At 38.9% G+C, this 26,541-nt stretch overlaps 1 protein-coding gene across 1 annotated transcript in view; it reads right to left on the reverse strand.

The window, feature by feature from the left end:
* Positions 1-10,593: 10,593 nt before the first annotated feature.
* The window catches only part of DOCK2 (dedicator of cytokinesis 2), a 171,249-nt gene continuing 155,301 nt past the window's right edge, over positions 10,594-26,541 (reverse strand). Inside the window, exons 43-52 of the mRNA XM_030503652.1 lie at positions 25,967-26,051; positions 24,370-24,456; positions 23,865-24,041; positions 22,489-22,572; positions 19,237-19,374; positions 16,818-16,945; positions 15,395-15,575; positions 13,936-14,056; positions 12,889-13,031; positions 10,594-11,399 (exon numbers count right to left, since the gene is read on the reverse strand). Coding sequence (XP_030359512.1) covers positions 11,325-11,399; positions 12,889-13,031; positions 13,936-14,056; positions 15,395-15,575; positions 16,818-16,945; positions 19,237-19,374; positions 22,489-22,572; positions 23,865-24,041; positions 24,370-24,456; positions 25,967-26,051 — 1,219 coding nt within the window. The 3' untranslated portion in view covers positions 10,594-11,324. The remainder of the gene's footprint in view (positions 11,400-12,888; positions 13,032-13,935; positions 14,057-15,394; positions 15,576-16,817; positions 16,946-19,236; positions 19,375-22,488; positions 22,573-23,864; positions 24,042-24,369; positions 24,457-25,966; positions 26,052-26,541) is intronic.

A 26,541-nucleotide genomic window follows, 5' to 3' on the forward strand; every position in this document is an offset into this window, starting at 1 on the left:
CAAATTCTGTAGCTGGTTACTCATGTGAGTAATCTTGCTGATACACATGGAATTACTCCCTAAAGTAAGGATTAATCTTGTGAGAAGAAAAATGTCAAGCTTAATCATCAAACCTTTCTTTAGAGCTTAAAGTGGTGAACTGAGATGGGAAATCATTATTCGTTGCTTCCTCTTTGCTGCAGGATTGGTGCAAAGAGCTCATAAAACCTCTTAGCAGAATTTGCAAACAGGAAAGAGACAGTGTTAGCAAAGTTCCAATACCTCCCTTTGTATCTATACAGACAAAAGTTGATTCCTTATGATCAGGCAACAAGGAAAAACCTCTAGCACTTTTATGACTTAGAAACATACTTACTGCCTTGCATGGCAGCCACGCTTTCAAGGGAGGAAAAAGCAATCTCACTGATACTTGTCTCAGAAATGGGGACAGCATTTCACTGCATGACAGACTACACTGTAGTTAAAAGCAGGGTTGCAGTTACCTTCAGAAGTGATATTTGCATATTTTTTTATGTTTAAGGAACATAGATACATTTGGTACTTGTCTCAGCCTTATTATCGCATGCAATTAAAGAAAGTCCTGGTATGACAAGGCCTTTAAGATGGCTCTAGTCCTATAATTTCTGCAGAAACATGAGTTTTAACCTGTGGATTTGAATTCCTGGCTGTACCAAAGACTTTTTTGCTTTGTCACACATTCATCAATTCATTTAATCTTTTGTGCTACAGCACCACCAAGATGCCCCCCTCCCCAAGCATTAGTGATTCACCAATATCACATTAATATCATTGTTGCTATGAAAGATACAAAAAAAAACCACTGGAAATACAACTGGAATGTTGAGTGCAAAGGACAAAGCTAGCCAAGAGCTAGCCACTTTGCCAGCTCAGAAATGCATCTCCACAGCTGCTATTTAGAACACATGCCTGCACTGCACAGAAAAGCATTTGTACCACAACTAGGGATAAACAAGTTGCTGTTGTGATTGGAATGACTGAGAATTCAGTTTGTAAATGCTACCTAGCCTATGCAGAGGTACACATTAAAGAGACAAAAGTGAAGCAGAACATAGTGGGGCTGGCTTGTTTTTGAAATGACAACTTCTGTGCACAAGGGGACTTGAACAAAAACCCCAAATGATTAATTTTTCAGGAAATAATAATGTGAGCACCTCCCTCCTCAAGAAAGCTACCTGGAATAGTTATTTTCTTCATAGAATCTGAGTTACAAACTTGCAAAAAGCTGCTTGAGCAACATTGCCTACAGCTTCCTAATCAACTGACATATAGGTATGTTCTAAAATTAATCTGTAGTCCTGCAAATATTAATGTTACAAATATCACTAATAATAAAACCCATTATTTACAGAAGAGGAGCAAAACATGTAAGAAATGCCAACCTCTCCCCCCTTGAAAACAAGAAAAACATGCAAACTTATTATTACTCAGGGTTTGTTTATTCCAAGAAGTAAAAATTCAGCTAACTGCATCACGGATTTCCATGGGTCGCATCTAAATACTTCTTCCCTGAGGTGCTCTGCACACTTAGTTACAATTAAAATACACTGAAGTGGGTGCTGAGTGAATACATGCTTTGAAACTATGCCAGGCTTTACAAAGGAAGAAAATATTACTTCTGCAACCAGAGACTGATGAAGGTTGTAAAACCTCCTCCACACATTAATCTTTCTGAAGTTTTGGTGCAGTGCATTTTAGCATGGTCAAGTCCAAGCCATGCTCTACTGCTGCCTGAGAATGCATGTTACTGCCAGACCCACCTTGATGTGCCACCTGAGCAAAGTTTCACACACAACTAGGTAAAGCAAGGATGAGGGTGAAGAATGGCAAGTACTACTTTTAGAGCCATGAAGTACAAAGACAACTGTAGGCTTCTGCCCACGGAGCTCAGAAAGAGAGTGCAAAGGTCTGATCCCTCCCTGGCATGTGTGTGCTGGCACAGCCTGTAGCAGAGACACAATACAATCAGCAACATTTTTCTTCCAACTGGCTGTGCTGATTTACTCAGCTCAGAGTATAAACATTGCCAGTAAAAGAGGTATTTTGCCAGTCCTGTGGGCACACCTCACTGCTCAGGAGTTACTGCAGTGCATGTTCCTGTACAGCACTTCTGATGCAGATGCTCACATGCAGGCAAAAGGCAGCAAGGAAAGAACAAACTTTGCTCGAGCTGTGATTGCTGAGCAGGGCTGGTCAGAACTGGAGATAATTGAGTCTAGCTGGGAATACTGCCCTGGGGCCCTCACCACTAAAGGTGCCACTAAAGTCCTGGCAGGGCTGGGAGGAGAAGGTAGCAATCCCAGGTGTGGAGAAAGGAGAAGGAAAAATGGTGTGGCTTCCGTATAAAGAGGCTGGGAAGATGTCATATGCTGACCAAGCTATGCTAACAGATCATGTTTAGGGCTGAAAAGCTCTAGAAATAAAATGGAGAGTGATGCTGGAGTCAGAGTTTAGTAATCATTACTTCCAAAAGCATTGGGTTTGGTGAGGTCTTTCTAGGCAGGATGCTGTCCTCGTTGCCAGCTGGGGTTAAACTATGACAGATGCATCGTGTCATGATTTTAACATTTCTTTTCACTGCAGTACAGTACCATACAGCCCTGAATGCACATCTTTACCAATTGGAAGCCTGATCAACCACAGATTGTTATTAAGCCAAAGACTGTTGTCAACTCCTCTGTTACTGAGTATTTTCCTCCTCTCAATTCCTTAAGTGAAACTCCAAAACCTGCAAGGTTGAGGCCGAGCCACTGCAGAACTGTTGATGTCCACAGGGTTTTTTTAGATCAACTCCTATGTACCTCTCTGCTCCAGCCAAGATTAATATTTCTTCACACTGATTGCCCTTGAACAAAGGAAACCATAATTGCCTGAAATCTTGGGTTATGAAAAGTTCAAATTGATTTCTTTAAAACTGGGATTCCTCAGCATTTTCACTTAGGCTCCAAGGTAACCTGTCCAGTGCTTTTGAAATGCAGTGGCCCGGGAGAGGTGCATACACACCAGCACACAGCAGGGAGCAGAAGCACAGGTGTCAAAAAGTAGAGAATAATATGGGGAACGCTGTACACATTTGTAATGCTTTGACTGAAATACTCCCACCTCCCTTCTTAACTGGATCTTTCAATACAGTAAAGCAAAATAAAGCATGATACCTTCTAGTCTCACAAGCACCTTTAAGTCAGCAAGCTGTTTCACAGGGTGACAGTTTTAGAGAACTTAGATCAAAAGCACCATGCCTGTGTAATGCGAAGTATAACATAGTGCAAACCCACTCTAATAGCTCAAACAGGTACCAAATTTTGTAGTAGTAGCTTCATCCTGGCCAACCCTATAACATAATGTGTATCATTTGTCCCTTATATAGCCAATGTAAAGCACTCTGCATCAGAAATTCAATTCACTGTTTACTCTTGATCCTGGTACCTATTGCCAGATAATCCCACGGTGTAGAGATATTTTAATGAATATGGAGCTGTAAACTGTACTGTTAACACTGTGTATAACTCCAATCGTGATGTATTATCACAGCTTAACACCTTGCTGAAGAAAAGTTCGTACAAGCTATTCATGTGATAAGAAAGATGAGGGAAAACCTGCTTTTAAAATTAAAGAGTTCATCTCCAATTCAGTATACCAAGCAGCCCACCTTGTTTCAAACATATGACACCCTGACTTCAGAAACATTCTCGTATCCATCAATAACACATTTTCACATAAGAATGAATTATCTATAATCTCAACTGTCTAGGAGATTACATGTAGAAGTCTTCATGTCTTACTCCAATAATTGTCTGCCCAGTGTATGCACAAAATAAACTACACTATCCGAAGAAACAGGGTGTAGCAGGTGAAAGAATGTCATCTCAAGGTCATTCCAAAAGCATAGGAAATGTAAAATACAGTATTGCAAAACAGGGGAACTGGGCTTTATATCGAGAAATGCAGGTTGAACATTAAATTAATGGAAAAGACAGGATCATTTGGATATGAGCCATAAATGCTGCAATGCTAGAATGCCCTTAGACTTTTTAAGTCTTTCAGAAGGAAACCACTGTGGATTTTTAAAGGAACTTTATAACTGGGGTTTTAGAAGACTGTAAAACCTTATGAGGGCTCATAGCTGCTTTCTGACTATGAGAACTGTGGCAATAAAAGTAGTCATAACTCCTGCTTCAACAAAAGTCATCCACCATCTTGCCACATATAATATGGCAGAGGGGATTAGGTGTCCCCTGACTTGTACATAAGTCATGACAAGCCATAGGCAGGCAAGAGATCTATAGCTTCCATTTGGCTGCGGGTGGGTCCCATGAGATCTGCTGCATTTAGATATACAGACATGCTCAGCCCTGCCACAGAGGGATACCTCAAGTCTGAGCCAAACATGGAGAGATTCGGCAACAAATTTCACTCATGTTAGAATCCGAGGCATCTCTCAGCTATGGGAAATGAGTACAACTAGAGATACTTCAATCAATCATACTTGGAGAACCTCACTACTGCTACCAGCTTCCAAACATCTAAAATGCTTTCCTGTTTCAGATTATCTGGTTATTTGTCTATGCTTACCACTAAATGTCTGTTCATACCAGGAATAAATGGTGCTAAAATCAAATGAGGTGTTGTATGAACATTAATAGTATTTACCATGGAAATTAAACTGTACATCTTTCCAAACCCCTTTACAATTTGAATTATTGTGTATTTCAATGAGATGCACAGCAGGATTTATACAAAGGAAGAAAAGTGACATGCTAAAACTTCTGTTTCAGTCAGATTTCAGCATCAAGGTATTTGCTTGTATGGATAAATCAGCTCCTCCCACTCCGCAAGGTAAATGCAGATATCATTGAGTAGACATTTTAGAACCAAGGATTTTTCAGAAAACATAACTTCCTTTTTTTCCCCCCTGTTTGTTCACGATGTTCTCCGCCCTTTGGTACTTGCACAACACAAACACTTGGCGAAAATTAATTAACAACTAAACCTGATAAGTGAATTGGAACAAGTAAGTGCAGTGAACTACTCTATAGACACACCCAGTCATAGATAAACTTGTTTTAATGTACCAGGGTTTAACTGCAGTAAACCAAGATCATCTAACTTGTGAATAGGATGATTTACAGTGTTAATACTCCTTGCACTTCCAGTTGCTCCACTTTGGTTTTCCATTATTTGGGTAGACAGATCAGTAGTTGGAGATCCATCGTATCGGCAAAGTATCGCAACTTCTTATCTCCCCCTAGTGACAATTCTGGGAAAGATATCGAATCAGTCGGGATCTGCCCTAGAGGTAACTTTGCAACAGGTTTTTACACTGGCGTGATCACTGGCCCCTTACCAGTATTATATAAATCTAGATCTAATTCTGGGATCTGTCAAAATAACCAATTGTATATGCAAACATTTGTAAATTTTTCATATTAGAATCCTTCATTTGCTCTGAAATTCTGTGCAGAAATTCTGGTAAGTTTAGAGACTTATGTCTTTCTTTTAGGTTTGCCTCCTTTGCTCTTCTCTTTTCCAGTACTGATCTCCAATAGTACTGTTTTCTTATCTCATGAAGGAAGTCTAAATGCATTTGTTAAGAAAGATTCTATAAATTCAGGCATTGTGAATTAGTACTAGTGAGTGTGTCAAAGCACTACTGAAGCATCGCCGAGAAGTCATGTAGTAAAGACTTCATGTTCCTCAGTATCTGTAAAATCCAGGTATCCACCCATAATATGCTTTATTGTATGATAAAATATGATATTCCCAGCTAAAAGAGCTGCATCTAAAGCAACTCTATCCAGGGCTGTTTTCTTGGGTATAAAAACATTCTGGGGAAAATCCCTCAAAATATCTGTCAAACACGGAGGGGTTTTTTAGACTTTTTCTAGTTACAACAGTGCAAGATTCCTACTACATGACCTTCCTTTTTCTGGCTGTCAGCGACCAAGTCAGGACATAAATACCTTAAAGGACTGGTTTCTGATCCCCATCACCTTTCCTGTGCCTTCTGAATCAATCACAACTTAAAGCCATTGCAACACCATCAACAGCTACCGACCATCAGCTGAACTAATTCAAGGTAAAGGGAAGGCCTCTGAAGTGTTAACTATGAATGAGAGACCACTCATGCCTCTCACATTAACCTGTTTGTTAGTAAAGGTAGGCTGAATACTGCCATGCACAGTGGGGCATATGGAACTGCACTAATACTCATGAAAAAATCATTAACACAGAAACTGTATTTGTTACAGACACTCAGTGGCTGTCTAATTCTAGGGTCAGCCATACGAAAGATCACTCATGGCACAATGGAGTGCTATCCTGGAAGTCAAAGAACTAAGGGATAAGAACTAAGGGATGATTCTATCCAAAATCCTATCAGATCAAACTGTCCTCACTTTAAAATCCTGATTAAATTTATGTAACATTTTTAAAGTTTATGAAATCCATGGCCTACCTGAGCTTTGTTTGCAGAGCAATTATTCGTTTACAGTGTTAATCTTTAGCACACACTGCATCATGATAGCAAATCAGAATAGAAAATTACAGAGTCAATAAAGAAAAACTACTCTCCTCCCCCCATAGCAGCAAACATTGCCTATGCTGAAGTCCTTACAACTGAGGGCAGTCTCTGGGATGTTGCTCAATGTTCCCTTTCAAAAGGACCTTGAATGCCTAAGAGCAAATAGGAACTCAGTTCTGGGAGGGAAATAGAAGTACCATAACACTAGTGACTACTCCAAGGCATCTAGGATTGGAGATGGCTGCAAACTTGTTCCATAGACTTCCATATTCCTCAGAAAAAAATTAATCATGTAACAAGATGGACATATCCACCTTCAAAAATCAGTGAGGAAAAGGGTCCTTAAACTGTTTATTTTTCACTCCTTAGAAATAGTTTTAAAAAAGAGATTACACAAAAGACAGTTTGGCTTTAGATTGGCTGAATTCTCTTGATTTCTACATGAGAAGGATCCTATGTTTGGTGGAGTTACTCTGAAGCTGGAACAAAAAAGGATCTTTTGGTCTTGTCATGATAGTTAAAGTAACATCCTTTAAAATGGAAGAGCACGTTAGCATAGAGAATGATGTGATTAGATCTTTAAAAACAACTTTAAAAACAACTCCTTGACCTGACTTAAAGAGAAACCAGATATAATAACAAACAAAACATCTTCTCCTGTCCTCCCTTGAGATCTTAAAATCAGGTTTAACAGCTGATTTAACAGCTTTTCTTGTTGAAAAGCACCCTCATCCCATGATCAGGGTGGAACAGACCTACCTGGGAACTTGGCAAGCTCTTAGTGATTGTATAGCTCTTAGTAGTTATATCATCATTTCAAAGATGCTTCCATTGCTCTTACTTGGGCTGAAATAAAAATCCCTTCATAATAAGCCTGACATGCTACAGCTGCTGCAATACTGTGACATTAGTGAGCAGCTTGATCCAGAATCTCCGTAGTTGTAAGTACAATAAAATATTTATGGATTTATCATAGTCCAAAGCAGAGATTTGTACTCATTAGTGCAATCAGTGTAAAATCTCACTATGACTCTGGGTATGGACTGCACTGCATGATTTAACCAGCCTTCAGTTGTTGAGTTGCTGAGACTTCTTATTCAAACTGATGAAGTCAGATCATCTAAGTCCTCTTAGCAGTTTGCCATCATCATTCCAAATTTTTGTCTTGCAGGATTCTTTGCATGTACCTTCAACTTGTTTTGAATGAAAGCCTCTGCTCCATCATTGCCACCAATGAAGCAAGCAGCAAAGTAGCCAAACAACAAAAGCTGCGTATATCAAATGGGTTAAAGAGAGCAACTCAATCTCTGAATCCGTTTTGTCACTGACATTTCAGTAACTTCAGTAACATGACATAAAAGCATTAACCTGTCTGCCCACTCCCTGCTTTTCTAAGAACTGTGAACAAGTGCTTGGCACAGATTTATTGCTCTTTGCCAGTTCAGGTTAGGAACTGCTCTTCAGCCAGTTCTTACAGTAAAATGGTTGCTGCCTGAAAACACAGTAGAATTTAGTAGCTGGTGCTAAAATTCTTCATCACCACTCAGGCTACTTGATGTCCTCCTGATTGAGGAAAATTTTACACTCTTACAGAAGCTGTATGGTTCAGCTTCTTTGTCTTAGTAATTGTGGGAGCACACTGCCTCTGCATCTCAAACCTCCTGTGGAAAGCAGAATAGTCCACCATGTCAATTATATGAGCTCTGTTCTCCACAGACCAGGACGGCACAAGGTTCCTTCAATTTAAGCATGATGAAATTGGACACATTCCAGACCCTCAATCTTCTACACTACTAAGGTTCATGTGATGCATTAGTAACAAACCCAGGAAAGTCTACTTACACAGTGTTGTACTGCCTTTTTTTTAACATACTGGTCTGAGTTAATGTAACTTGCTTGTTGTGACCTATCAACTATGAATAGGCTAGAAAAAGAGAAAATTGTTAATTTTATATTCTGCCCTTCTGAAACTATGAAGAAATCCAATCCTCTTTCTCTCCCATACAAGACTGGTGTCCCAAGACAGAGAGTAAGAATCCTGCCTTAATGAATCCTTAAAGAAAGGTCGGGGACTGGATGAAACAAATTAGAGAACTAGAGAGAAAGCCAAAAGCCAGACCAAGGAATATCAAAAAGGCAAATGAAAAAAGAGCTCCAGTGATGCCTAATGGGTCTGTGGACTTCATACAGAATAACTAATATGGCACCCACTACCCCCAGTGGGAGTTGGAACTAGATGAACTTTAAAGTCTTTCAACCCAAACCATTCTATGATTCTATTCACTCTCAGTTTCCACTGTCTAACAAAGAAGGTTACAGACTGTGTGTGATACAATGTCAAGCAGTACCTATTCAGCTTGTGACAAAAATGACAATTGGTGCTGATTTACATTTTTAAAGAAATGTTGACAGATTGCCTACTTTCACTCTGTTATCCCAGGGCATCACTCGTTCTTCACAGTATGTTGTTTATCTGGACTAAGCACCAGGATCTACAGTTTCTGGAAACTTGTGAATGGCTGGAGCTTGTTGTCCCAACACCCTTAAAATTCCAGTCCCATGTATGCCTTGTTCTTGGCAGTTGTTTTTTCTTAGTTAATTTTGCTTTGCTGCAAAGTTGATTTACATGATTTCAGGCTTGAATCATATCCAAAACCAGTCTGGCAAGAGGAGGAAAATCTGTGATGTGGGACAACCAACGGGATTTTTGATGATATTTGTTAAATTAAGTGTGAATCTAAGTTCTTCATCAAAAATTATACTAAACCCCAAACAAAACACACGCATCAATCTTGCACCATTAGCTAAAGACTCAACACCAAACTTCCTTCAGACATCATGCTCCTGCCTTCCTGATATTTGTTTCCATTCTTTGGACTTTTTTATTTTTCATCACAGTACTTAAATTAGAATTTATAATAACAGCTTGAGCTAAAACTCTCATTCTCACATGAAAACATAGCTGCAAGATGCAATAAGCAAAAGAAAGCCCTCAACAAGTATCTGTACGAAGAACAAACAATTGCTAAATCATCCTTTTCTTACTCATTCCCAGTAGAACAAAGCCTTGTATTTTAAAATACTTTTTAGTTTGTGATATTTCTTCAATGTATCTGCAAATAGTATTGTAGGACAACCTGAGCACCTCCCTCCTCTTCCCCCAGGTTAGCAAGATGTTAAAGATGCACCCCCCAACCTTTCACTTCCACTCCCAGATAACCTGCTCTGGTAAACTGAGCTGTTTTGCTAGAAAAGCTTTGTGCTTCCTCTGTGCTTCCTCAGTGGCAGTACCACAGGATTTTCTTTGAAAAGCAAAGGAAACAAGAAGTCCCTCAGTATCCATGCCAACAAAGACTGTGGTTAGTGTTAAACTGGTCCCCTTTTGGTTTGCTGTCTATGGTTATTCTAGTGAAAAGTATTTCTTGGCACAGTATTAGTTCCAATGCCAAACATTTCAAACTTTTCACAGAAAACAATCGCTAATTATTCCTGTAGAGAACAGCTTCACACTGCCAACTTGCAAAGAGAGGCTAAATTCATTAAATCAATTATTCATGCTGAACTTCTATAAAAGTGTTTATAGAAATAGTTATGCTTAGAACAAACTGAAGATGTCTTCCCATTGATTCAGCAATTCACCAAGGAACAATTTTAAGCTCTCAGTCTTTCCCATATCCATGCAAATGGCAGCAAGGCCAGCCTCTCCCATCCACAGCACTACTCATGGTCATATTTTATTAATATAAACCCATGTAGGTGTCTGAAACATGAAGGGATGAGCAAAGGAAATCAATTATTCATGTTTATATGTGGATAACATACTTGCCTTTAGAAAGAACTGACAGGCTACAGAACCTTCAGGTGCTGATGTGCAGTGTAGCTTCATGCCAACAAGAGATCATCCTCCAACTCTACCTCATGAGTTGGAGAGGCACAGAAAATCAATTCTGAAAGCAGAAGACTTGGACTGATAGAATTCCATTTGCTGTCAGTAAGAAACTATTACCTTCTATCGATGGTATCTAAAGATTTCAGGGAGAAAGGTTCAAGGCAAATAAATTTTTAACATTTTATTGATGAACAGCCAAAAATGCAGCTTTTGTTTATCGTGCTGCTGGATGTAATAGCAACTCATACATGTGTAAATAAACTTTTGCACGTTTTCAACATAATAGCCACTGTTCTGAAAATAACTCAGGCGTATGGTGTCAGAGTCATGGACATCACCCTGAGAAAGACTGAGGATACAGAGCAGTGGGGTGGGAGCAGCAGAGGGATCCAACGACTGTAAATCCAGCCACAGAGCACATTGTCAGCAGCTATTTTGTGCTGAGCCATCTGTTGCCTTGACTACGCTGACAGTAATAGTTGAAAGATAGCTGGAGTGTGTCTGTACCAGCTACAGAAAATAATAACTTCTGTCCTCTTTGAAAAGAACAGGATCTGACTTACATTTTACAGCAAGCACTGCAGATGACCTTTTAATACATCTTTCTTCTGAGGAATAAGTTTTGTCACCAGGGAACACACAATGTCCTTTGACCTCTATGCCCAGAGGCTCAGTGAACTTCTGTTGCATGTCCTGGTGGGCACATCCTGTAGTATTTTCTTCAAATGTTATTCCTGTATCTGTATCACAAGTCACTTATCGGAGCCCATTAATATTGTTGTTCCTATTTATTAGCCATCTATGTTATCTTTCTTTAGAGTAGCTGGCACTCTAAAATAGGAGATGTATGTATAGGTAATTATTTTCAGTTGAGAAGCAGTCTTGTAACAGACTCAATCACAGATCTGTAGATGAAGATTTGAAATGATGCTCCACAGACTGCTTTCCATCTTCTAGAACTTTGGAAATGCGCTGGAAAACAAGAGGAACAGAGTGCCATATGTTAAAATGACTGCTGCATTGGATTCAGTATGTATAGTAATATATAGATATAAAATGCATATATTAATTAATAGCTTGTGGCCTTAAGCTGTGGCGAGAGAAAAAATTATGTTGACCAAATCCTGGAAATTTTGAATTAATTTCTCCATCCTGCAAAACCATAAACCTGTGTTTAAACCTGTCCACATGATTCCAGTCATGTTGTGAAGCACTACACAAATGGATCTGTAGCTTTGTTCAGTCCTTTTTCAGACTTGTAAAAAAGGACATTTTGTCCTCCTCATTTTAAATCCTATTTAGGTTTAAATGTGACTGGATGAGATCACACTGAAAAGCTGTTACTCCTGGGTCTGAAAAGAACAAGTATGTGATAAACTGAACAGAAGTGAAATCCTACAGACTTCAAATTAATGGGTTAATTTTGTTCCTACCAGGAAAATATTATGAACACACCTAAGTGCAGATTTTCCTAAATGTTGCTCAGTGGTCCCTGAAAGCACTATCTGGTTTTTTTTTTTTTGAAACACTGAAGAAACTAATGGATGACAATGAAACCTATTCACCAGAAAAAAATAAATAAAACCCCAAACAAAACAAAATACAATACAATAAAATAAAATAAAATAAAATAAAATAAAATAAAATAAATAAACTTTAGCTTTGAAAGATCAGCAAAGTTGACACATCGAACATTGCAGGTGTCACAGAATGCTTATGCATTATGCCTATCAGCTACCTGCACCTGCATTAAATGTCACCCACTACCTGAAAGAACAGGAAAACTTTTAAACATTTCAATCTTAATATCTGCACTGAATATACATCATTTGATTTCATACAATGCATTAAATTCAATTGTTTTAATTGTGGGAATTTTCCACAGACATGAGTGAAAGGTTTCCTACTTCGAACGAAGGCAACCTGTTTGGAGCAGCTGTTTGAGCTTACACTGTTGCTTCAGTGTAAGCCAAGTTCTACTTTGAAAGCAGCATCTCTGCCATCAGAGGTTGACCACACTGTTCATGTTTTGCCACATATGCTATGCTTACCTTACTTAGCTGCCTGTGCTAACTGCCCCATGTGATTAATCGAACAAGAAACAATCACTTTCCTCTGCTGCTAATCAACGTTATCAAAAGCAAATCCGAGTAAATTAGTAGGTCACATGAGACCTCTTGTGGTCCCGAAGCAGAACTGCACATCGGAGCCTGCCTTTCAAACAATCGAAGATGGACCCTCGTACTCCAGCAAGCACAGCCAGAGGCAAATGTTTGCATCCCCATAGAGCTTCCACTCCTCTCTCTGACGAGAGAAGGGGGGAAGGGGGAGGTGGAAAGGGGGAGAGAAAAGGAAGAGTTTGACATGATCTTCTGTTATTTTGAAAAGACTTAATTTTCAGAGCCTAGGATTCCTGAAGAGGCAACACTTTCTCCTTCCCCCATAAACGCACAGAACTTACCATTGTTTTAAACAACTGGTTCACTTTCTTTTTTTTGAAGGTTTTCTTGTCACCATCTGAAGTGGAAGGAAACACTGGTTGACTCAACCTGTGTGACGCAATTGTTTCATCAGGTGCCACAGGGCCAACGGACAGAGTTAATCCTTAGAAGAGAAACATATTGGTTGCACAAAATAAAACAAAACCAAAACATGAGAGTCAGAGTGTAAGACAAAGCAGAATTCAAAATAATGAGCTCCTGCAATGACTAGAAAGAAATTAGACATTTTTATTCTAACTGTATTCTTAGAATACAAAAGTAAGTAATGGGGAAGCAGTAAACTTCATTACATGGAAACTGAATAGTGAAAAAATGAACCAATCTGGTCACAGAATTAAAAATAGATAAATACATGAAAAAGAAGTGGGCTGTGACAGTCTGTTGTGTTGTGCTAGATGTCTGTTAAAGGCATCTGGAAAGATGGGCACAATGAGAGAGATAGAGGAAGTGCAAGCTGAGAAATGGGACATGCTATGGAAGAAGTAGGGGGTAAAGAACATGGAAATAGGGCACATTTTCTCTACATACCCTGGCCTGGAAATGAGATCCACTTTCAGTTACACTTTCCCCTCCTCTGTCATGCAACTGTCAGTCTTTCTAGTGGGCAGTTACCTTATCTTGTTTCCCCTTCCTCTTCCTATGAGGGAGGCTTATGAGATTGCTCTCTAACATTCAAAGCAGAAGTTGAAACCGTACTATGGGGCAGCCTCTGGGGATATTCATCTGCCAAAGCAGAGTACAGAGCTTCTCTTCCCATTTCAAACACTGCCCTCTGCTTTGAGGAGTAAGGAAGATGAATGGACCTTGCCTCTTTCAAGGCAGGGAGAATGCCCACAAGCAGCAGTCCAGCCCTGTGTGCACAATACACACTTATTGTAATCTCCATCTCAGAGGCACAGAGCCATAGACAGCACTACCTGCTCTGCCTGGGCCAAACCCTTTATTGCTGTTTCCTTAACACAGCAACAAAGAAGTGCAGAACTCTCATCTTACTGTAAGCAGCTTACCTGGAATAGCTGGCATAGAACGACTGACAGAACTCATCTGCTTGAGGACAGACGTTTTCTGAGGTGCCACTGCGTGTTCTGAGAGGTTGGTGTCACTCATGAACTCGTATTTCCTCAGCACCTGTTTAATAAAAAAAAACAAAAAAAAAAAGCCAAAGTCCATTAATGATGAACTGAGATGTCAGCAACAAAGATGCAAGCAAAATGGTATTATGTGAAAAGCATAAAAGAAAATAACGAAAAAACAAATTATAATGCCTAACCCTAGTTCTTTATGGGATTGTTTGCTGAGTAAACAGTAAAAGTAACTAAAAGCAGTAGAACTGGATCCACATCAAATATTATATACTAGCTAAAAACATGTAATGATTTGGGAGATGATTTATTGTTAGAGAAATACTTGTCATTCCACATAGAAAAAATATTACCCTAAAAAGCTAGCTAGAAGTCATTCTGTAATGGGGAAGTGGAGGATGATATTCCTATCATATCTGTGGAATAATGCTATCAGCCAGCTCTGAATACTATTGCAATACCATAGCCCCCTTGGCTGCTGCGAGATTGTCACTGTTTTTCTGAAGCAAAGGAAAATCCTGTGACTCAGTAAGCAGTGAGATTCCCACGGCTAGGTGTGTGTTACCTCATTAATCACAAGACAAAGGTGTTGCTTGGTTTTGGATATTAATGCTCCTCAAAGCATGACTGTGCTTTATAGCTCTGTTTTGTCTGAGGACATGTAGTGTAAGACAATCATAACCCTCCACAAGCTTCTCCTTGTTCCCCAAAAGAATCTTAGCTTTCTACTGAATTCACTTTGCCTTTGATGATTGTGTGTCCTCTTGCTATACAAGGCCTATCTAAATTAAAATATCTGGCAACAAGAGATTGTTCAATTCCATGGAGAGAGCGTAAGTCATTTTAATGATCTAGCAGTGCAATAAAAGCACCCAGATGATCTGTGGAGCGAGAGATGCCAGTGATTCCAGACTTCAGTCTGGCACTGTTTAAGGAACACTGTTTGCAAGCTTGCAGTTTCCTAACAGCTGCATGTTCCATAACAAGGTACAAAATGTACAGGGCTCATTACTTCCCGAACAGCCCTGACTGCGGAGAGTTGCCATGAAATGGCAGCGCAGGCAGTTGCTTCTTGCAGCACCGCTGGCTGAACCCGCCCAGCACAGTATCCCAGTTTAAGCTAACTAACTGAGCTTCAGAATTTGCAACTTCAGGGCTCTATTATCTGTCATCATAAGCAAGAGGAGATGCTCTGATTTTTCCACTGATTTGTTTCTTCCTCAGCACCTCACAGGTTTTGTTCATAACAGGGCAGATCATCTCTGCATCCTACATATTTCCCTTTATGGCAGGGTTTTATGTGGTTTTATTTATTTCCCTATGCAAAGCAGTAATGTCCTCTTTTTTATAGAATATAAAATACTACTCTAAATCAGTAACATACACATTTCATGTCAGAGATAGAGACATCAGGTGCTGTCTTCTCATCAGCAAACACCACGCTGCTTCTCTTTGTTCTTTTTTTGGACTTTCTCCTCTTGACTTCAGGGTGAGGATTAATTTGCAGAGCAGTCTCCTCTGATTCTGCTTTTCCCTGCTTTGGTAGCACTACTTCCAGATCAAAGCTGCAGGAGGAAAAGAAAAAAGTACAAGTTGCTGAGTGATATTTTAAAAGCCACTGGCATTCTGATGTCATTTCCCCATGAAATATAAATGCAGGTCATCCTTTCCTTTGACTTTCTATGCAGCCTTGCAAACTGTTGGCAAAACGTATACGATGTGCTTCAGCTGGCAGCTGTAGATACAAAGGAGATGCCTTCAGGAGGTATGACCTTGTCTTAAAATCTTGCAAAGAATGTAAAATATTAACATGAGTTCAAATCCCCTTTTTAAAGTTTCGTGCATTAGCTGAAGAACTAAACTAAACAGAGTTAAGAGCTCATATGGCAAGTTTATGTGCAGTGATGATGGTGCTGACATGCTCTTTTGGTTGTTGAAAACAATGGAACAGAGAATTTATTGTCATGTTTTAAATGCATTCTCCTATTTATTTCACCAGACTGAGCAACAACACATATAATTGATCAAAAAAAAAAAAACCAACCCAAACCTCAAATCTTCCTCCTCTCTTCCTCTAATTTTTATAGTTCAAAACCAGGCTATTTTTAATTTAAAAAACCCCAAACAGATATTAAATTGGTGCTGGCTTTACTCCCTCTGAACTTACTTTACTCCCCTCCTGAACTTATTTTACAACATAAAAATTGATAGATGAAGCAGCCTGGTGAATCTATTGACCAGTGCTTCCTAGAAATAAATTAGCATCATAAGAATTAAAAATAGTTGCATGATTCAGCTGCTGAAGTGTAGCTGTCTGGTTCCATAAGAGGTGTCCTGCTTTCCTAAGGACCTGGGGCTGGCAGATGTGACACAAATCATGGCTGTGTGCTACACCCTTCTTGAGTGGAAGCTGAGGGGCAGGAATAGCAGCCTGGGGCCTCTCATAATGTGTGATACTACACATCCTTGTTAGGCAGCTCAGAATACTTAAGTAGTGTTAAACAAGAAACTGACAGTAAAACATGCCAGAATAGAGGGGTATCTTGAGAAGGAACACTCCAAATTAGAGGCATACACCTTTGGACTTCTAAAAAGTGAGTATATTTTGCCTATTGAGGTTGAAATACTGAAGCTCTAAGCCTGGAGGAAGTGATAGCTACAATTAAAAATAATTTTGGCATAGTCTGAAGAGACTGTTAATGGTCTTTACCCTTGAATGCCTTTTTTAAAGTATCTTCTAGTTTCATCCCATAAAACTGGTTAAAAACCAGGACTGAAAGAAAATGTGTATTGTATTCATAACCAACCTTTCTGAAGTGGTTTTGTTTGGAGTACTGCAGTCTGAATTCATGGAAGACAGAGAAATAACTGACAACTGGCGATAGGATCTCAGCATTGACCGCGGCCGTCCTACTCTCTTGTCATCAAAATCTGGCTGCAGGATGGAAAGAGAAACACATTCTATCAAACAGCTTGGTGTGAACCTCATTTCATCCCTTGTCACTAGGTCTTGAAGATAGCACAAATGTTTTAACATATTTGTCATGAAAGAAGTTATTTGCTATCATTAATTTTCTTCTGTCTGGTACACTCTTACTCTTAAGGCCTCTCAAACTTGATGGCACAGTGAGTAGCTAAACAAACTACAACTGACATAATAAACTGTATGTTTGAAAAAGAAATTAAGAGAAACAGTGTCTGCTGATCTTATTTCAGTCAGACCTGGGGCATGCCATTAATGTACTTGCTTGGGTAAATAGATTTAGTTAGTCTTTGCTCCAAGATGATAATCATGCTCTGTCACCAACACAACAGGTTCTGCCATCTCTATGTGTTAATGTGTTAACCTTTTAAAATTATGTGTTTGCAATTTGGACAAAACCAATATTGCCCTAGTAGCCAGGGAGAAAGAACAGAACTCCTCTGCATGTCACCACGTATCCATGTTGCACAAAGCAGCACCAACTCTCTCTGCGAAGGTTGAAGAGTATATGTTCTGCAGTGGAAGGAGAAAAAGAAGATAGCAGTCCAGATCTTCTTGAAGAAGACTTAGCTGTCACATTGGAAATATTAAGCTTAATGGTGATGGTGATTTAAGCTTGCAGCCTAGTACAAAGTTAACTGAAACAGTCTGACTTATTTCCAAACGTCTTCCTGTTACTCTTGTTAGTAAGGTAGGGACAAGGGTCACATTTCTTTGCTAATTCTAGAACTGTTTTCTTTCTTTTCAGAGTGACTTCTGGGATCTAAATTTGTAGAGTGCAGTTAGCTCTTCGCTCTTTTTGTGTTTGAGTGTTTCCTGGGCTGAGCACAGCTCCCTTGAGTTAGCTCATCAGTGTTGGGATATGAGACAGGCTTTGAAGAATTTCCCCGTGTGCAAATCATAAACTAATTTTCCAACCTCCTTCAATTTCTATCCTATAAACAGGATATGAACAACTTTAAAAAAACATTTCATATCAAAAGCACAGGAGTTTGTTCTGATTGTCCAGAAAATATTAAAAATCCATGTATAATTTCATGTGCCAAATTCCCAAATGCTTTGCTTCTGCTGTCATTTCTCACTAAGACCAATGTCTAGCAGAAGACTGGGAAACATTTGTCGTTTCAAGAATTACTTTCAAGTGGTTTGCAGAGTTTACATGCAATGAGTTTACATGCTGCTCATCGTTTGAATGGCTGGAATCTTGTGATACAGACACAATAGCTGCATAACTTGATGGGGTATTTTTCTTTTCTTTTAATCAAGAAGTTCAGGCCGGCCACCAGAGAGTCTCAGACATGGCAAAAGGGCAGTGGTGCCATTCACAAGAACATTCTCTGCTCTTGCAAACTTACAAATAGGTTGCTTTTGCGTAAGTGCTGATCTGTAAGAGTGCTGAAGGGTTCAAACTTTAGCAATATTGCTAAATGTAGATTACAATCTCTTTATTATTGCAAGGATGGTGGCATAGAACTGAAAATAAGAAAAACATGCTGAGATAAATACATAGATGTTTCATCATATAGCTTTGTAACACAGCACAATATCATAGAATCATAGAATAGTTAGGGTTGGAAAGGACCTTAAGATCATCTAGTTGCAATGGGCAGGGACATATCCAAAATTTAGATTAGAAACTTGCTACTTTTTCCCCTATAACAGAAGAAAGAAATACTTTTATAAAATCATCAACATGAAAGCAACAACGTAAAATATTTTCCAAGGCAGCTGTTGTTTAATCACAAAAAACCAGCCAACATCATTCTTGCTAGCCTGCATAAGCTCAGATAGACTATTTTATTGAAGAATTGTCTGGAGAGTTTGTGTTTAGAAGTTATCCTTCAATTCCCATATATTTCAGCTTGGTGTCAACTAATATTTATAGTATTATCCACATGATAGGGTTTACTTCGCAGCACAGCTGGAAGTGGCTAGCACAGGGAGACATCAATTGCAGATCAAAGCCCTAAACCACTATGAAAACTTACAAAGAGAAGAAACATGAAAATTTGCTTTTACTTCTTTAGAAAGCAGAAAAGAATTGTAACTTTAATAAAATACTCCAAGTCTTCCAGATACATCAGAGAATTGAATCAACTCTTTGACTGTAGAACTCAGGTCCTTCTACCTTCAGATCACAAGAAAACCCACAAGCAGAAGTTTAGTATGTGTTTTTGTGCAGAGCAACAAGATGTGTATTAAGCAAAGAGAAAATGCAGAAGAGATTAAAAGTAGAACAATACCAATTCTCTGGCTCCATATTGCTTTTCCACTTTAACTTTTAAATGCTTGAAACATTCCTCCATACGGTCATGGAAAGGACGAAGATTATCAGAAACTCTTCTTTCATGAATTTTAATTCCAGCCCCAAGGAAAGGTATCTTGAGTAGGGGTATAAAAAAAGAAGTGAGAATATTAGTGTCTGACAACCCCTCTGGCTGCACTTAGAGTATCTGCTAAGTCAACTCTTACTGTGACTGGCAGATAGATTTGTCAATTGATCTCAGCTTTTAGCAGCAAGAGGAGGTGGAAAGGGCTCTTGAAAAATGGGCTTGCTCAGTAAGTTTTTGAAGCATGTTGGCTGCCTCATAGTAACCGTTCTCTCTCTCCTGTGTATTTCAGTGTTAATCCTTTATGACATTAAACACACTATGCGAGCATTTAAAAACATTCTTAGACTCCTATCCCACCTGCTTCTGAAGATGCCTGCCATAGTTTACAAGAAAGAAGGCAGGGATGAAAAGATATCCAAGTGGATTCTAGGCAGGTGGTTTCATACCCTTTTCTTTCAAATGGAGGATTAAGCAAGGTTAAGGGAAAGGTTTCAATCAATCTTTTGGGGCTTCCTCGTGTGATCACTTTGACAACTGCTGCAACAATTCTGGTTACTGAAGATGACCTCTTCCTTTCTCCTCGATTTTACGTTGCAGACTTCCTCTGTTCTCCCCACATGTCAAGAAATATTCAGTACAACAATGAACAACTCAAGCCATGAACAGAGGCAGCTTGCACTACCCAGACCAACTGTGCTCAGTTCTACCCGTGTGCTTCTTGATTTTGCCGCTCATCCTTTAGGCTAGCTATTTTGCATTAACGTTTGGAGGTTTTTCTATAAAATCCATTTAGATTCCATGCTTCCTTTTAGTGTTCTGACCCCATAAATAATATTGTAAACATCAGTCCACCGCTGACTTGATCCTGCTTTATGGAAGGTCAATTTCAATATAACTTTAAAAGCATGGTATTAAAGCCCATCTATTACAGACAAATCTGTTTGTCCTCTTTAGACAGATTTGCAGGCATAGATATAAATTACCACCTTATGCCAGATGGTATTATAGCAAATTTATACCAGTAAATCCACTGAGTACTTCTGATGCTCAGAAAGAAACCATATACAGAGCCTGTGGCGGGCAATGATACAGAAGAAGCTGTAAAAGTTGGCAACTCAAACCAATAATCAAACTGAGATGAATCAAAATGAAACAGGAAGAAACTTGAGAAACATTAAGAAAAGAGTTACCAAAAAAAAAAAATCTATTAAAACTATTTGGAAGATTCATTTTAAGGCTGAGAGGAATAAATGGTCAAATCTTGTTTCTCATCTATGAAACAGAGATAAATCATAGAACCATAGAATAGTTTGGGTTCAAAGGCACCTTTAAAGCTCATCCAGTTCTAACCCCCTGCCATGGGCAGGGACACCTTCCACTAGAGCAGGTTGCTCCAAGCCCCTGTGTCCAACCTGGCCTTGAACACTGCCAGGGATGGGGCAGCCACAGCTTCTCTGGGCACCCTGTGCCAGCGCCTCAGCACCCTCACAGGTGAGGGAAGAATTTCTGCCTAAGAGCTCATCTCAATCTCCCCTGTGGCAGGTTAAAGCCATTCCCCTTGTCCTGTCCCTACAGGCCCTTGTCCAAAGCCCCTCTCCAGGTTTCCTGGAGCCCCTTTAGGCACTGGAGCTGCTCTAAGGTCTCCCCTTCAGGAGCCTTCTCTTCTCCAGGCTGACCCAGCCCAGCTCTCTCAGCCTGGCTCCAGAGCAGAGCTGCTCCAGCCCTCGCAGCAGTGGTATAAATTGATGAGCATCAATATTGATAGTAATAATTTCTGTTTGGACTAGATAATGCAAATATAATTGATGATTTCTGAGGTCATGTTTTTCTTCCCTCTATTATCATGAGAAATGCTTAGGTCAATAAAGAGAGCCATTTTCCCTTGAATCTCAGTAAAAATAGAGGGGGTTTTCTGCTCCCACCTCCTATAGATGGCTTTATAGGGTGGATTATAGATGGATTATATATATATAAAATAATAAATAAATTACTCAAACCAAACCAAAATAACAAATAACCTTGGTGCTGCTAAAGTATAGGCAGAATATTCAGTTTTCCTCTGGAGATAGAGCTTGCAAATATTTACTAATGGCCTTCCATGTTATTTGTCACACAAAAGGCAGGTAGCAGCAACCTTGAAGGTTCACTGAGCATGAATGTAACTCCTGAGAGCAACTAGCATTCCATTTCTAGTGAAAAAAAAACCCAAAAAACACCAAAACCCACAAACAAACAGAAACCAAGGAACACCCATCTCTAGGAAAGCTGTTTCCCAAGAGAATTTCTGACATTTGCAACTGCTTGTTTCCCCAGAAATTCATGAAGGCTTATGACTTTTGTCATGGTTTTTTTTGCCTCCAGGAATACAACCTGAATTTGAAATCCTGGCCCTTTTAACCATAAATGTAGCCCACAATATGTGGCTTTTGATAAACCACTCCAAATGATGTGTTCTACAAAGTGCTTTTCTGGCCTATTCCTTTCCCTGGGACATAAAGAAATGTATGGGTAAGGCCCCTGATTCTTGGCAGTATTTCATCTAACAACTGACACTATAATGATGACATTCCTCAGGAAATACAATGTGATTCCTTTAATTAAGCCATTTCTCCAGTTTAGACACAGATTTTAAAAAACCTGAAGGACTGGATCACTTAGATCCCCATGAATGTGTTATCAATCACGTGCCACATCAGAGGGTAAGGAGTTACAGCTGTGCTATTCCAGCAGTGATCTTAATGGATCAGTAATACATGCTTCCTGTTAGGCACATTAAAATTGAAAGAACTGAAGTCCTTGTTCCTACTATTAATATATAAATAGGATAATAAATAGATAGTCCTTTTACAACTATACTCTGAAACATAACATTTAGCCTAAGAGAGAGTATTTTACTATGAATCTCTTTTCAAAAAACTCTATGAACTCATCACAGAACTAGGCAGGAAAGTTTGTAACAAGAATTTCATTCTTCTACCCCGCCCTGCTTTGGGGAAACAGTGAAAAAAAACCCTAAATGACCAACACACCCTTCCCCACCCCACCACCACCCCAAAAAATGGTAAAAATGAGTCATCTAAATGCTGTGTTCTCCTGATAGAAAGGAGCGGAAAAAGGAACAGCTGATGAAGGCTCAGATGACTGCTGTCAGTAAGAAGTTACCTGCCAAGCGATTAGATCTTTGAGTCTATTCAGCTTTTCCAGATCCTGTGGATGATCTCTGCTATATTCATCTGTAAAGAAAGCCTTAGACAAAAAAAAATTATTCAGTCCATCATTTTGACAGTAAAAGAGATCAGTCATTACTGCAGTGACTCCAACTGGTGACCACAACATTGCCCATCAAACCAGAGAGACATATGCATGCTCCTTAACCAGATGGTAATTCCTTATCTTACCAGCTGAGGACTGAGGTGCTTTGTTTTGGTAAAATGTATTCAGTCTCTGTCCAACACTTCTGAGCCTGAGACCCTTACTATGAAACCCAATTATTGTTTTATTAAGCTTGCACTCAAACTAAAGAGTTGTATATTTGGAGCACCATGATTTACATGGTATTTCATGTATCTTCAAATGATCACTTAATTCAAGTACCCTACTTACTGACATGAGTCAGCCTTAGACGGGAATCTCTCTCTGCCACAGACAAGCAGAGCCAGACACTGTGTACACACTGCCTTTTGCTGCTCAAAGATTTCATCCCCCACGTACAAAAGAAGAATGTAGCTATTAGTCCATGACTGGCAAATAGCTAAACAAATGATACTTTAGGACTAACATAGCCTAAGCCATACTCCTCCAGAATAGTTCATGCTTACCACATGTAATTCATGTGTGTACACATATATATATACATCCGCGTATGGCATTGTTTCAGCACTGAGTCTATCTGATGTGCTGAGCCTACTACTGGGCATGGCACTTGCTTGTTCTGCAGCTGTTGGGTAACCCCACATTCATTTTAATCCCAAACTTGAATAATTAATAATTTAAAATTTATATGAGTTTTTAGCATTCCTAAATGCTCCACCTTCACAAGGTGGCCTTACGGACAAATTTTCTACAGTTCAGTTCCTCAAGACATTCCATTTTCCAGGTATTGCCATAACAATTTTTATTTGTATTCCCATTTTTTACAATGAAACCTGCTACACAGAGACTGCCGTTACTGAGAAAACCTCGTGACAATTTGATTGATAACCTACATCTAAATACTCCAGACCTACTGTAGGATAAATTTGGTTCATTTACTGCAGACCAAATCTTTTGGTGTGTGAGAGCCTATTTTGCCACAAAAGGGGCATTTTGTCCCACAAACATATGAAACCCCTCATAACTGCAATTAATACTGAGCTTCAGTTACTCTAGTTGCTAGTTTCTGCTTTCAAAGACAGATGTGACCAGGATATGAGGATGTCTTAATCACTGGCTTTCATATTGTCAGCCCACATTTCACTGCCACTTCGACCAAAGGATGTAGGAGGATTATGACACACTGCATCTGAATATGTTCTTTGCAATGACTTAAAAGCTCTTACCCTCTCATATTTAGCAAAGCCACCCATAACCGCTGGATCAACAATTCCATTCAGAAGCATAGAAAGTGGATTAATAGGCAGGTTCTCATCACTCTGGTATTGGTTAATCATCATCAGAATCTTTTCATTCGTTGTGGACATAGTCTCAATGGCATTCTCTAAAGGACTAATTGTAGTCTATAAAGAAACAAAAAACTTCTTAGGTTTATAAAGAGATAAAAAGGTCTTTTTTGGCTTTATAAAACTTCACGTATATGAACAACATTCTTAATATTCATCAACCAACAGAGATTTGTTCAATGCTCTTAGGACTTGGTTCTGAAGCTATAAATCAGGTGTAAGATACATTGATCCTAGCAATAGCAAGATAAAACGTAAGTAGTAACAGTTTTGTATATATAAAAATAAGTAACTAACAATAGCCTTGTGTGATAAATTTGCAATTTTGTACACGAGGATGTGTATGGATATATGTTTTATGGATTCTCAGCATGTTAATACACACCTGTGACATGGCGACAACCTCAAACCATCGTAAAATCCCAGGAAGTTTGTATGCTGTAACAAATGATGTTCTCTCAATCCACATAGACTGTTAAAAAAACATAACAGGGAGAAAATGATACATCAGGATTTAAACTTTAATCTTTCCTGCCTTCTGAAATCTCAGAGTCTAAACATGTAGATGGAAACTATATGCACATTTTTGTATTGAAGTACTCTACAAAATGAATCGAGCACAGCAATTTGCACAAATCATTTGTCTGGTTTCAGATTAGGTCATCTGTAGCACAAAGCAGAGGAAAAAGAAAATCACACTTGAATCTTCTGGTATCTATTCCTATTTTTGCCATTACAGATTGAATGACCACAACTAAATGACCTGCTCTCACCTCTACCCAGATTATTCTTTCTCCCTCCACATATTTCTGCAATTAAAACCAGTAATACCCCTGCAACAACTTGCCAGCATTCTTACCCTTCTCTGCTCCTTTCTTTTCTTCTTCTGAACAAGACTAGCTGTTGGTATTTTAAAATGCCACTAGTTCATTTACGCTTTTGCTCCTTATTTTACCAGGATAAGCTCATGTAACTTCACCTATCTGAAGCAAGTATGAATATTATCTATTGTCATCAGCAGTGAAAACATTAACAATTTAGGTTTTGTAAAATAATTCCAAGGTATATTCATAAATGGTTTCAAAACTCTCCAGTTTGCAAAGGAAGTTGATGTGCATCATGAGTCTTGGTAATACAGTGCCAAGCTGAGATGTCAGGATAGAATTTGCATCTGAAGCATCGAATTTAACAGCAAGGGAGAAAGAAGCTTCTCAAGTGAAACTGTTGACAGGACTAATCAACACGCACAGAACTGAAATGGTCCATTCTTTTAAATAAATGGCTTTTCCCTAGAGCACAGCTTTAACCTTAAGGACTGGATGACACGGCTTCATGACAAACTATGCAACACCAGGTATCTATAAAATTAGAATATAGAAATCTACCGCATTTTTATGCATGACACTGAAAAATAATATATGGTGTTGCAGATTTCCTATAATAGTTAAACAATAAAGACCATTCTTGGCATTACACCACAGGGCATGGGAATAAAAATGGCACAGGTAGTACTGCAGTCTGTCTGGATTTGGGAGGACTGATGAAGGCAGTCAACACACACCTCATTGCTAAGCTGACAGCTGACTCAAGTGTTGTCAGCTACAAGAGGCAAACCATTTGAGATTTATTTACATGGCATCTTGTTTCATAATGAAAATCTGTACCAGAAAATGTTACTGCTTAACACAAATGTATTGAATACACTTCAATACATAATGAATATCTGTACCAGAAAATGTTACTGCTTAACACAAATGTGTTGAACACACTTCACTACATGTTTACCTGCAATTGAAACAGGGATGTATCATTGAGTAAGTACACAGAAGTAGTGCTGAAACAGAGAAACCTTTAGTTTTTTGAACCAGATCCTATAGTTAGGGTGTCTGTAAGGAGTAATCTGAGACTAAGAAAGGATCTAGATCAGAATTCAGTCACAGCTACCAGAACCTCATCCATCACCCTGTCATTCATTTACTTACAGCAAATTCATTTTCAGGATCAACAGATCCTTTTCTGACTGGTCTTGAGTAGTGGAACAGGTGCACATTGTTGGACTTGTAAAAACTAAAAGAATAAAAAGAAAACCTATTGTAAAATACAGAATGCAGAAATTTGTGGATCTTGGTATCACAGTGAAATATTTCATTTTGAGGCAGTTGTGTTTTTAATTAAAAGCAAATTTACTGCTCAGAAATAAGGCATTTTGCTGAAAACTCAGGAGACAACTATTTATCTAAATCAGGGTCAACACACAGTATTTTACAAGTATTAGCTTCAGCTTGTGACTGGGTGTAATTTCCAGGTATAAAAATTCCAGAACTTCCAGATTGTGTTAAAACCTACAGCAGAAGGTCTATAAAAGGTTTTTGCTTTTCTGTCTCTTGCTGTGGCATGCACATTGCTCGCCTGCTTTAGAATGACATAGAAAAGGAATATATTTTGTTCAAAATAACTGGCTGAACAGAGTGGCTCTATTCACCTGAACTGAAATACATGTGTTTTTTCCACCACAGCACATGCCACATCAGTTTAATCACATCTAGCAATTCTGCTC

Source organism: Strigops habroptila, chromosome 12 (genome assembly GCF_004027225.2).
Source record: "Strigops habroptila isolate Jane chromosome 12, bStrHab1.2.pri, whole genome shotgun sequence".
Taxonomy (NCBI): Eukaryota; Metazoa; Chordata; class Aves; order Psittaciformes; family Psittacidae; genus Strigops; species Strigops habroptila.